The sequence below is a fragment of the Corvus moneduloides genome, chromosome 20, assembly GCF_009650955.1.
Source record: "Corvus moneduloides isolate bCorMon1 chromosome 20, bCorMon1.pri, whole genome shotgun sequence".
In the NCBI taxonomy this organism is placed as follows: domain Eukaryota; kingdom Metazoa; phylum Chordata; class Aves; order Passeriformes; family Corvidae; genus Corvus; species Corvus moneduloides.
Window position 1 is genome coordinate 6,265,834 of NC_045495.1, and position 13,450 is coordinate 6,279,283.

Sequence of the window (13,450 nt, forward strand, 5' to 3'; positions counted from 1 at the left end):
AGCCACCACAGTTAACACCACTGAGAAGCCATTACATAAAGCCAGCTCAGACAAAATGCAGGATTTCTGGCAGCACTATTCAACAAAGGCGAAATCTAAAAAGAGATTCTCTCTTTTTACTGTTTTTGCTTAAAATAATTTGGCATTAACCAAGGCTTGAAAAGAAGTAGCACCGCATTCTGGATGCAAGGCTCTGGGATGAGCACGTCTGAAAGCCAGCAGGCACTTCTAATTAAAGATACACTGAAGAGACAAAAACCAGAGTTACAAGTAAAACCACCACTGCATATGCTTTTCATTGAAGCACCAATAAGTAAATATATAGAGAGATGTTATGATTCCTACCAGGGAATCCAAAGTGCAAAGCAGAGAGCTCAAGCAGAGAGAAAGGCAGGTGTCATTACAGGAAGCTGAGCACAAGCAAAATGATTCCATTCCAAGCCTTTCTGCCACAGGATTCAGAGGCTTTACACACAATCTTTGGGAAAAGGTATTGTTCCAATTCAAAAGCAAAAAGTAAGTGACATGCAGCTAACACCTTTTCCATATTTTCATGTGTGCCACATTACTTGATCTCTTTGTCCCTTCCTGCAGCACTGCAGCATCTCTTTATTTTACTGAAATCCTCTTCCAAAAATAAAAAATAGAAGACAGAACAATCCAACACATCCCTTTTATTAATTTAAAAAACATGGAAGAAAAGCAATAGGGAAAGTTTTAGCATTAAAAAAGGGATCCTGATTAAAAATCTATAGAACTTGTCTAGCAACATAAACTGATTTCTTTGGGTTAGAGATGACCCCATACAAAACCCCAAATGCAGAACACTCACAGTGCAGGAGAGTCTGGCTACAGACCACTTTTCTACTTCAGGTTAAACTCCTCCCCTAGATTCATGTATCCCACTGCTACCAGCTTCAACATAAGTAGAACACGTAGCCTTCACAGTAATATTTCCCTTAAATGGTAATAGTTATGTTTTAGCTTTCAGACAGAAAAACACTCTGGGCCATGTTAGAAAGAACTCTAGGGTCATAGAGACTTATGGCTGACTCTTTAGAGCAAACTTAGAGCAGACTGCACAGCAGTTATACACGCAATTAAGAAAAAATCTCTTATTTGGCATTTCTCTATCATTTTCTCTCGGGCCTGTGACGTGAAGGCCATGCCCCGTTAAGCAGATGTAACGTACGCCAATGGGTTCTGCTTGGCTGAGATGAAAGACTTTCATGCTCCTGAATATAAAGCAATGAACAGTGTTTCCAGCTGTCCCTGGAAGGCCTCATCCTCTTCCCATCACAAAACTTGGCTCTTCAGCATCATCTTCCTTCTCTTCCTCCTCCTTGCTATCCTCTTCGTCATCCTCGCTGCTGCCTTGCTCTTGGGATTGACCAGGTTCTACAAACACAAAGAGGATGAATGGATGAGGTGTTCCCACCTGGCTTCCTTGTCAAGCATTTCACAACAAAACAGTCTCAGGTGCTCAGCAAATGTGTATTAGGCCAGGCTGATTAGCATGCATGGGTAACATATTCCACTGCATCTTCCTTGTAAAGTATCTCACAACTAAGCAGTCCCAGATACTCAGGGAACACAAATCAGGTTCTATTAATTCTGCCAAGTGATGAGGAGGTCAGAATATCAAACTTTCCCTTGGAGAATTCCCTTACCTCCAACTCTACCAAGTCCATCATTAAACAACTCCACCTCTTCTGGAATATTACTTCTTTCAAACATGGAGGTGATAGATTATCTCATTCCCAATCTCACCTCTGCAGGCTGGGATGAACTTTCAAGGATCACATAGAGCACTGGGAAGCCACAGGCGAGACTCAATATATTCCTACAGCTATCCAAGTTCACAGAAACTCCACGAGGTGCCATAAACTTTTACAGGCTGTTTGCTATACAGCAAGTACAGGAACTCATAAAGATATGCCTAAAATTAACAAGGGTCACAGAAAACTTGTGAAGTCTGCTAAAAAACCAGGAGACATCTACTAGAAATTAAATAACCGATAATAAAAATGAGGTACGGCATAAAGTGGGACCTGAATCCAAGAGCCATTTTCCACCCCTTTCCTGTTCCTCAGGCCCAGTCACACTCTCAATGTCCTGACCAGTTCACGCAGGATTTAGGATCAGTGGTCTGATGCCACCGCGTGGTGAAGTGCTGAACTCAGAGGGTTTATTGGGAGTTGTTCATTAATGCAACCTTAACAGCTGACCTCATTCAGTGCCAACCCTTATTCTTAATGTTTTTGCTACAACAAAGATGAAACATGGCAATTCAGAGGTTTCATTTATTCATTCAAAAAGGAAGACAAATGTTTGCCTGCCACATCCAACAAATACACTTTAATTAATCTGAAAAAACTCTCAGATCACAACCCAGGGCACACAGAACTACAAAAAGGAAAGGCTGTTCTCAGTAGACTAAAAATGGCTAAGAGGGGCTTCTCTCTCCCCGATATTATTATTTTACATAGAGAAGCACAAACTGTAAAGAGTTAAGAACTGTTACAAAGACCAGCGAGTTTGGATTCTGTCTTTCAGGAACTTGTGCCAAACAAAACCACTCCAGTCCCACAGCTGGGACACGGCAATCCCACACCACAGTGCCAGTCCCTGATCCAGCTCTCCTCTCTCCCAGCCACTCCCTAAGGGATGAGTATTCTGTTTGCTCACTCAAAATGAACACAAGTATGTTGACTCATACTTAAAATCTCTTCCCTGTTACAATTCATAAATGAGTAGCTTAAAAAAAAAAAAGGTAACAAAACCAAAACAAAACACCCAAAAAATTCACTCTACTACATTCAGTTGCTGTCACAAGTAAAATTAACCTAACAATTTGTCCTCCCGTGTTTACACGGGAGGCTGGCAGTGGTTCAGCTGAAACAGATCCAATTCTGAAAAGCAAAGCACAAATAAGGTAGAACTGTCAGGCAAGTCACTGTTCCAGCAGAATTACCAGAAACTGCTGTAACTTTAAGATTAACAATTTGTGTGCTAATTCACAGAGGACAACTATTTCAAAGAGTAAGCCAAAATATACTCACTGAAACACTGCAAAGAAGCAACAAGTATGCAAAAGTTTGAGCACACAGTTACACTGACATTGCTGAACATTAATTTTCAAGACTGCAGGAGAACAGAGGCAGTCAGGTTTTTCACCTTTATTTCTACGCAAATAAAATGGTCCTGTGGAACAGATGGTACCAAGGTGGCTCAATTTCTTACACACAAAATTATAACTCAGTTTCTTGCTGCCCAAGCTGTGCATTCTTTTTCCACCTGTTTTCCCATACACATTCAAAATATACTTTAAAAAAGCACAGCCTTGAACAATACTGCCTTTCTGAGCAGCTGAGGTTCTGAATCTGCAGTTTATCAAAATAGCTGGGGCAAAACACACACAAACTCAGATTCCAGAGTTTGCTGTCCAAAATTTCCCCTAATAAATGGAAAATATTCACAAACAGCCAAGTTATTTGTAAGATTAAACCTCAACATAGATGGCTTTCAAAGAGGATTTTGAAACATTAGCTAAAATAACAAGCTTAAGGCTCAGGCTTTAATCCATGTATTGAGAATGCTTGGGATGGTGGGTGGAACAAAACCTTATAGGCTTCAATAAGGGAACAGAACCAAGTCCTGAGAAAAGTAAACTAAATTTCACTGACCTTTTTCCTGCTTCTTTTGTTCAAGTTTATTTTTCTTAGCTTGCAGTTTCTTCTCTTTTAATTTCTGGCTATAAAGTAAAGAAAAAAGACTCTGGAAAATCCAGTCATTGATAAATTCATTGATAAAGGAAATATTACAGACATCTTGGAAAAGCTGATTTCAGAAGAGAAATTCCATTTAAATTTGGCCTCAACTGAAAATCCAGCAAGAGCAAACTTAGCACGTGATCAAGAGAAACTTTTCCATGTTGTTTTTAGATTAATAGATTTTTTAAAAGTCTTTCATGACTCCACTGCAACCAAAACTATATGATACACAATAATCTCCAAGAGCACAGATGGAACAAAAATGAAGCTGCCCCCACATTTTAGCTACCTAGGCTAATAAGCTCGAAAGAAAAATCATGTAAAACCCAGACTGCAGAAACTGAACAATGGGGGGGAAAATCACCAGTAATATATACTTTAATTGAAGACAATAAAAATAGTGCAGTATGCTTTGACCTTCCTCTTTGGCTGTACTTCTCAGGATGTCAGGCCCTAGAAGTAGCACTGGGGCTAAGAGGGAATTTCAATTCATACAACCCAGCTCTCTTTGCCCAGCAAAGGCAACCTGGCAAGTTAACAGCAGACACAGGCAGAGCAGCCTGGCATTCACATGCTCCTCTCTCAACACCATAAATGAACTCTCTTGAAACAGAGAGCTAAGAACTGTACCTGTTGGGGCAGGACAAAGGAGAAGGGTGGTGAGGAAAATTAGAGGGGCTCCCGCAGGGCAAAGCCACACCATTAGAGCATAGCAGGGGGACAAGGAGGTGTTAGTGTTTAGGCAGCATCTGCTGTTGGAATAGTTGTTCTCCATCTCAGCCAGGGAAGAGGCAGCAGGCCAGATCTGACTTGCTGGCCATCTGTTGGACCACATTAAATTAAACTGAGATGGCAACAGTGTTTGTGTTGTGCACTTTTGTGTTAACATGGCAGTGAGTCACCTTGCACAAGCCTTTCCACAGCAACTCTCAGCCACAGCATGCAAAGCAGCAAAGGAGAGGCTGCTCAGGGTCCAACCCTGGGAAAGAGCCGAGCATGATTCTGTGCTATTTCTGAAACATCCTGGACACAGAGAATGGGATTTAAATTCTCGTGCCACTGCACTACAATGCTCAGGCTATTTCTCGAGAGCATCAATCTTGTAACTGTTTCGTTTTGTCTAAAATTTAAGAGAAAGATGGATTTAATATTTTTTTAGTATTTCCACCTAACTTATTAGACTTGGCCTGCCAGACATTTCAATGAGGGAGGCAGAAGCAGCCTACCCATGAAGCAGCACCCACTTTTGCACTGAAACTGCTTGGGATCAAATGATTCAGACATAAACTTAAGCCAGATATACACACAAACCTTTCCTGACACTGTTAAAACAAATATGGAGTGAGGCACGTTGCAGTCAAGACCACAGTGTCAGCAAAAGCAGCTCAACCAGTCCAAAGTTATCCTGCAAGCAATGCCACGGAAAAGAAACCACCCCAGCAAAGCCTGTCAGGTTTGCAGCTACCTTTGGAAACCAAACATTGACACTGACAAATTTAATTTCCACAGCCAGACTTCCCAGCTGATAGATGCAGACACAGAATGACAGTGTTTATCCAGAGCATGCAGCTACAGATGAGGCACAGGGAGTGAGGGTTTCCATGTCAAGCCTCCTGGGAAAAATCTGCCCTTACCGCTTCCTTCTGCGTTTTGCTGTTTGCTCTTCTGCAATCATCTTATTCCTCTCCAGTTTCTTCTGGAATTCCTCATCTAGTCTTTGCTGTAATTGATCACATGTCATACTTTGGTCACAATCTAAATTAAAATACTTCTTTGAAAAGTCATGTCCTTTTAGGGAGAAGTCTTTTAGCAAAATACAGAAGGGAGCTCTGCCAGATTTTGTCTGGCTTCTTTATACAAAGCCATGTTCCTAGGGATGAGTCCTGTACAGACAGCGTTTTTAACCTGCAACCTGAGCCAAACACTGAAACCTTCTGAGGGAGGAATCCTCACCAAAACAGATGAGGGAGGTTGGGCTTCTGCCCTAATGAACGTTTCAGTAAAAACAAATGAATAATTGGAGACACAAACATTAACATACGGACTCATCTCAGCCAGGAGAGAGTATAACAATAGTGCTCTCTAAAAGAGATCAAGTCATTCTACTTGATCAAGACTTAAAAGAAACATCTGGACTCTGTGCACAGGCACTCACTTTGTTTCTGTCTGTGCAAGGCAGTGTTACCAGGGATTCCTTGCTTTTAAAGCATTTTCAAGTCAGCTTGAGAACACACACATTCCCATGAGGCCTTACTGTGTGCTAGGACCCCAGGGAACACAGGAGATGGAGCATGTCTGACACAAAGCACCGAATGTTTCAGTACTGACACAGACACCATGGATCACACACTCCTACAGACTCCTCTGACAAGGGGTGGCTCAGAACGGAATTATTTGTACATGACTTTCAAAGAAAACACAGAATTGCAATGAACAACAAATAGTTGGGGGTGGGGGGAGTTATAAAGAGTTGTGCTGACCTTCTCAGCCATGGCATCCATGAAATCTTGCCTCTGGTACTCTCGCCGACGGAGATGCCGGTACACATGGAATTCCCCACTCCCAGCTCCGGCACTGGAACCTGCAACGAGGAAGAGTTAAGTCTGCTAGGAAAGAAGGTAAATAGATGCTCACAAATGACTACAGCTGGGGAACAGGAAAGGGCACTGTCAGATGAAAATTATCAACAACACACAGAGTGTTGTCACCATTTTAAACTAAAATAACTCACAACCAAAAGCCAGAGTGAGCTGCAAACCCACACACTTTTGTGTCACTGCAGGTCCCACAATTATCCCCCTGGAGAGCCCACTCTTAGCTGCACATCAAGGCAGGCAAAGAACTAGAGATGAAATGCACTCCCCACTCTCTTACAGGCAGAGGTGAGCTAGCTGCTGATGCTGCTTCCAAATAATTTTCAGCATCTTGCACACAAAATAAAGGTCAACAGAAAGGTGGTAAAAGGTGATACTGTACTTTCCCATGCAAGACAGATCCACTGACAGTTTTTAACTGTTTCTTCATAAATTAAATCTCTACAGCACTCTCTTCCTGGCATCAACCTGCATATTGAAGCCTTGCAGGAGCTTTAAGCATTGTGCTCCACTCTCTTCCCCTGTCTCCAGAGCCATTTCTCAAGGGAAAGCACAGGAATACAAGTCTCAAAGAAGACACCTAATTAAAACCCAGCAGCTGGGACTGCAACAGGGGTGCTCTCAATACCAACAGAATCCCAGCACATCAGGTGTTCCCAGAAAAACAAGACAATTCAACTCAAGCACACAGCAAAGCTATTTGAAAAAGCCATGGGGGAGATTCCAGTAAGCTGAAGATTTTATTCAGAAGTATAAAAACTTTCGACCAAGATCAATTATTCTGAAATAAGAAAAGTCAACCTCTAGAACGGACAGAGGTCTCAAAGAAAGACAGAACTTCTACATGCAGCCAGTTTATACCACAGCTACTATATTTAATCCCTGCAGGTAAAAGTAAAGTGTACACAGAGTACTTGGGTTAGTGTCCTGGCACAGCTGCCAGCTCCCCACCTGAGCACACACAGTCACACCTGCTGCAGATGCCTGCTTCTCATGGCCTGAGACCCAGACTCAAAGCAGTCAAAAGAGGGACTTCACACTGCTAATCTTCCAGAGCGCTCTCAGATCCATGGAGAGGACAGACTTACTCATCATCATTTACTTGTCATCACCAGAGCAGCAGCTTATTGCACTGCAGGCAGCCCACGTGCTGCAGTGCCACGGGCTTTGTTCTCCCTGCATTCTGACAGCCAGCAGAAAAGTGGAACCAGAGAACCAAATAAAACTTGAAAAATCAACTCTCAAAGCACATTTCACACCTCTTTTCTCCAGCAAAATGAGCAGCAGAAAACCACCCCTGTCCTTTCCTGCTTAACACTTTTCTAAGTTAAATGAGGCTGAACCCAGAGTTATCTGAAGAATAGAATCTTTACCCATGACATCTCTAACGAACTCCGGGGGAGGTCGTGGTGCCCATTCATTCAGTTTTTCAGGAATTGGTACAGTCTTTTCCTGCAAGAACAAACCAACCAGCCATCAGTATCTTCCAGGAGCAAAGTCTGCAATTTTAACACATTGTTGAAAGGCGGGATACGTCTGACAACAGCCTCTTCCACCAACTGACAGATCTCAGAAGGAGCACAGCTGCAGCAATTTCTTCATGCACAGGGATCAGGAGCAGGCAGAAGAGGAGAATCAGAAGGGATCCTTTCTATCCCTCACATTCAGGCCTGCAGGTCAACAAACCCCAGGAGGGTTAGGAGTGTCTGTGCCTCTTTTCAGCATGGGAACTAGAAGGAATCATGTCAGCACCTCCAAGCACTGGTGGGAGCTGAATATAATTCCAGTACCAGTAGTCTGGGAAACGACGAAAGGTATTTGTGCACCTTCCATGCCAGAGCTAGAGGACAGGGAAGAGCAGGGGAGGGAGAACACATGGTGCAAGGTCAGAGGAAGAATGCCGTGTGAGGAAGTCTCAGCCTGCTCCAGCACACACAGAGCAGGAGGTGAGAATCTCCTCCTGGCAAAAACCTCCTCAGGAAAGGACCAAAACACCCAGTTAGAGGACCAGGGTCATGCTCCCGCACATTAAAAGCAGTGGATAGAGGGAAGACCAGCGGGCAGAGCACGGAAGGGCCCCTGCGTTCCCAGAGAAGCGTCTCTCTCCTCACAGAATCCCACAAAAGACGGATCCCTCTTCCCTCACAGCAACCCAGTGTGGCAGTCGGGCCCTCTCCCCTTGAGGACCCGGCAAGGAGGAAGGGGGCGTGTGTAGATCCCGTCACGGAACCGGGAAGGAAGAACAGGGGGGTTGGTCCCTCTCTCCTGGCAGAGCCCGGGGAGGGGGTGTCGGTTCCTCTTCCCTCACGGACACGGAGAGGAGAAAGGGGAATTTGGTCCCTCTCACCTCACGGACCCCGGAGGAGGGGAAAGGGAGTGTTAGTCCCTCTTCTCTCACAGAGCCAGAGGTGGAGGTCTCGGCGTCCGTCTCCCCTCACGGACTCTGGGGGCGGGGTGGGGGTCTCGGCGTCCCTCCTCCCTCACAGACACCGAGAGGGTCTCGGTGTCCCTCTCATCTCACAGACACCGAGGGTGGGGGGCTCGGTGTCCCTCTGCCCTCACAGACCCCGGGGGTGGAGTGGGGGTCTCGGTATCCCTCTCCCCTCACGGACCCCGGGGCGGTCTCGGTGTCCCTCTCCCCTCACAGACCCTGGGGGCGGGGGGTGTCTCGGTGTCTCTCTTCCCTCACGGACCCCGTGGGGGTCTCGGCGTCCCTCTCCTCTCCCGCCGCCCCGGGCAGTGCCCCGGCGGGTGCCCTCACCGGGTTCCTCATGAGGCGCTCGAGGCGGAGGCGCTGCTCCTCGGCCGCGCTCCGGGGGATGACGAGCGGCTGCGGCTCCTTGCGGGGCCGGGGCGGCCGCGGGGCCGAGGGCGCCGCCATGTTCCAGCCCTGGCCGCGCCCCGCCTCCCGTGACGTCACGGCCCGCGACGCGGGCGGCGCTGTCATGGCGGGTGTGGTGAGGGCTGGGGAGAGGCGGGAGTTCTGTGAGGGACCCCCGTGTGAGGGACCCCCGTGCGGGGCCCTCTGCGCCAACAGAGCCACGGAATCAGGTCGGGAAACACCTCTAGGATCACCGAACCCAACCTCTGCCCTATCACTACCCTGTCAAGCAGAGCACTGAGTGCTACAAGTTGTTTCTTGAACAGCTCCACGGACGATGATTCCACCACCTCCTTGGGCAGCCTGTGCCAATACTAATCACCGTTTCTGTGAAGTAATTGCTCCTCCTAATGTCCGTACCCTGCAGCGTGGACGGAGGCTGAAGGCACAGAGTGACCAAACTATGGTTGGAAGGGCCCTCTGTAGATCACCCAGTCCAGCCCCACACCAAGGCAGGGTCACCCAGAGCAGGTGACACAGGAACGCATCCAGGTGCGTTTGGAATGTCTCCAGACAGACTCCACGCTCTTCTTGGGCAGCCTGTCCCAGTGCTCTGCCACCCTCAGTGGGATTCTTCGAAGGCACAGAGTCACAGAACGATGGTTCAGGTTGGAAGGGATCGCTGGGGTCACCCCGTCCACCCCCCTGCTGCAGCATGGTCCCCTGAGTGTGTCACTCAGGGCTGTGTCCAGAGGGCTTTTGGGAGACACCCCACATCCTCTCTGTGCAGCCTGTGCCAGTGCTTGATCACCCACAGAGTGAAGAAGTTCTTCCTCATAGAATCACAGGATGGTTTGGGTTGGAAGGGACCTAAAAGATCTTCCTATTCCAACCCCCTGACATGGGCAGGAATGCTGCCCACTAGAGCAGGCTGCTCAGAGCTCCATCCTACCTGGCCTTGAACATTCCCGGGGTCGTGGCTGTCAGAGATTTTCAGGGCAATCTGTGTCAGGGCGACACTACCTTCACAGCAAAGAATTTCATCCTAATGTGTAATCTAAACCCACTCTTTCAGTTTGAAGCCGTTCCCCCATTTGTCACTACAAATTCTCATTCAAAGTCCTTCTGCATCTTTCTTGTCCATTTGGGTACTGAAAGTCCACAATTAGGTCACCCCGAAAACCTTTTCCCAATTCTCTCAGCTTTTCCTTTTAGGAGAGGTACTCCACCCCTCTAATCATCTGGTTTGCCTTCTCTGGGCTCGCTCCAACAGGCCCATGTCTCACGTTTAGGTGGAGCTGCAGCTCCAGCATCCCATTGCTCAGCACCACTGAGCAGGGCCTGCCTCTGACACCCTCCCTCAAACACTCAAATACTCAGATACAGCTTGTTCCCTGTGTCACTCCTCCCATGTCCCAGCTGTAGCCGTGCATCCTGCTCCTGCCAAAGCTGTGTTTGCTGAGCTCCGATGTCCCCTGTCCCCTCACGCACGTTCTCGGAGCTGCAGCGAGTGCAGTCTGTCCCCAGCAGGCCGCATTAGCGAGGCAGCTCCGGCATCTGCTGCGCTCTGTCCAGGCCGAGCCTGAGGAGGGTGAAAATTTGCTGTGTTTTTCCCTGGCACCCTCAGCCCTGCCAAATCCCTTCCCTGTGAGGATGTAAGCGATACAGCACTTCCTGGTGCCCCCATGGCACGCTGCCTGCGCCATCTGTTCGTGTCACTTTGGTCATTAACCAGCGCAGCCCGCGGGCTTTGTGTGCTGACAGTGATGAACGGCAGCACCGTTCCCCACAGCACGGCCCTGCTGGGTGCTGGGAGATGTGGGTGGGTAGTGGGAGGGGGGGATGCCGTGCTGTCTGCATCCATATTCACACCTGGGATTTGCAAGAGCAGTGCTTGGATGAGCTGAGGGCTGGTACACCCAAATCCACGCTTGCCTGACGGAGCTGGAGGAAGCCATGGTGGGGAAGAGGAGCCGGGGCTGGCTGCAGTACAGGCCTCCACTGCAAGCCAAATTTCGTTTCAAGTCGCTGTGGCCCTACAGAAATGGCATGGCATGTGCTGGGGCTGTGTGTGCGTCACAGAATTAGCCAGTAAAGGTCAGCTGCAATGGAAGAGGGGCATAAGCCTTTGTGCAATTTATGGAGATAAGCCGGAGCCGGGAAGTTGGGCTCTGGGTTTCAGACAGCTTCGTGCTGTGCATGTGGAGAGGGTGACAGAAAGGGGAACAGAGAGGTTGGGAATGGCTCCTTCTGAGATTTATAGTTCATTTGTATGGCCTGAATTTATTAAGCCTCCATTCTCTTCCCCTTTCTGTGGAGAAAATCAGAGCTGATCCTGAGGTTCAGCCCTATGTTTACAAAAGACTTTTCAACCTCCGCTGAGGTTGCTATGGAAATCACACTAGTTTGTGTCTCGTGTTTGTCTTACCAACCTGATTTGTAAAAGAATGGTGTGAATTTAGTGTTGGCTGAGTTCCCAGCTGGCCGCTGGTCCTGGAAGGCATCCTTGCAGTCTCAGCCCTGGCTGGAGCAATGCAAACAGCTTCCTCCATGCTGTCTGCCAGCTCCCCAGCTCCTGTGCCCGTGGCTCTCCCAGCCTTGGGTCCTCTTCAGCCCACCAGCACAGAAACCATCCAGTGCCAGGCTGGATTCAGCCCTGCCAGCGAGACACCAGCTCTGTTGCAGAGGCCAGGGCAGGTCCCCTGTCCCCTCTCAGTCACTGCAGACTGTTTAACAAAGCAGAATTGCTGCAAATCGATTGAATTTCCTCTGCTGAGTCCTAAGCACAACACAGGCTGGTTTAGCTCACTAATCCCTAAAGTTTAACCCTGTTTCTTCCTCTCAGCCTCCTCTCCACACAGCTTCCCAAAGCAGGGGAGAGAATGATGAGCTGCCAGGACTCCATGGGAGGAAGGCAGAATGGCAGGCAGAGGGCTGCAGGGAGCAGCTGGATTCACTTGCCCAGAACGTGGCTTGTTCCAGCCACAGCTCACAGCCCCAGGAAACAAACAGACAGCTGCCTGTCATCCAGCAGAGCCCACGCAAACCGTGGGGAAAGAGACCTGGGAACATCCCTCTCTCAAACTACATGTTGAGGGAGTTGGTGCAGACTCTTGACGTATTACGCACGTTTTACTTTAAAAAAATCTGGGGAGGGGGGCAAGATAGTTACTTGGGTCATACAAAAATAGAAAATATTTCATCAAAATACAAAGCTCACCAAATCAGAGCACTGAGCTGGGATCTGGGCAGGACTGGGCTTACTGGGGTCAGCGGATTTGCATTAGAACAGGGTAGTGTTTTCATAGGTCAGTTCGAACCAAACAACAAAACTCGGCTCCCTGATCTTTATCAGAGAAGCTCATTTGTGTTTCTGAGGAGTTTTCCTACCAAAGGGATCCTTCTGGAAGCACTGCAATCCTTTGCTGAGACAGACCCTGCTCGTCAGGCAGGAGCAGCCGTGGAGCTCCAACACCCACGTGAAACGTGGGCGGCTGCGCTGCTGAAATCCCTTTGCATTTTTGTCCCGTTCATGGTATGTGCCAGGGCACAGCTCAGTGCCAGCATCCCTGCAGACCAGCCCAGCATCCCTGCAGACTAGTCCTTCTCTGGCCCCGGGCAGAGGGCACTGCTGGCATGGAATCCAGCCCACACGCTGAGGCTGCTTTTCCCCTTGTTTCACCATCAAATCTTTGTGTTAGATGCTGTTTTGTCCTGCCCCTGCCCTTCCAGACACCCTGTGAAAGGAAAGGGATGTTTTCCAGCAAGACTGATGCTGTAATTAGTCAATTTGCTAATAAGCTGAGGTGTGAACGGCTTTCCGTGAGGCAGGAGGAGCAGCTGTCCCGAAGGCACAGCCCTCAGTGTCACCTCCCCAGCTGCCCAGCTCCTGATGGATGAGCTCTCCAGGAGTGGTGAAAAGGCTCTGGTGACTTTTGGGGAGGGAATGTTTTTGTGAATGGATCATGACACAACCATGGCCTGATTACCGAGCTGAGCAGTTCCTTCCACCCCCCCAAAAACCATGTGTTAGCTGCGTCTGTCACTGCTGAGCTGTCACAGTACAGTCTGGGACAATGCTCCAGTTTTCCCAGGGGATTCTCAGCAGAAAAGAGCACACTAGAAAGACATACAACGTCAGAGCATGAGGCACAGTCTCCCAGGAGAGATGAAGGCAGAGGAGGGGGAATGACAGGCCTTGGGGAACTGCTGGGAGATGCTAGCACAGGCCTTTAGCAAGGGAGGGCCACCTTCACAGCCCA

At 48.2% G+C, this 13,450-nt stretch overlaps 1 protein-coding gene across 1 annotated transcript; it reads right to left on the reverse strand.

Moving 5' to 3' along the window:
* Positions 1-656: 656 nt before the first annotated feature.
* Positions 657-9,271, reverse strand: PRKRIP1 (PRKR interacting protein 1). The gene is made up of 6 exons (XM_032130383.1): positions 9,129-9,271; positions 7,741-7,819; positions 6,254-6,354; positions 5,408-5,493; positions 3,687-3,754; positions 657-1,398 (listed from the first exon to the last, which is right to left on the reverse strand). Exons 1-6 carry the CDS (start codon positions 9,246-9,248, stop codon positions 1,283-1,285), a joined length of 570 nt encoding a protein of 189 aa, XP_031986274.1. The 5' UTR covers positions 9,249-9,271; the 3' UTR covers positions 657-1,282.
* Positions 9,272-13,450: the final 4,179 nt, after the last annotated feature.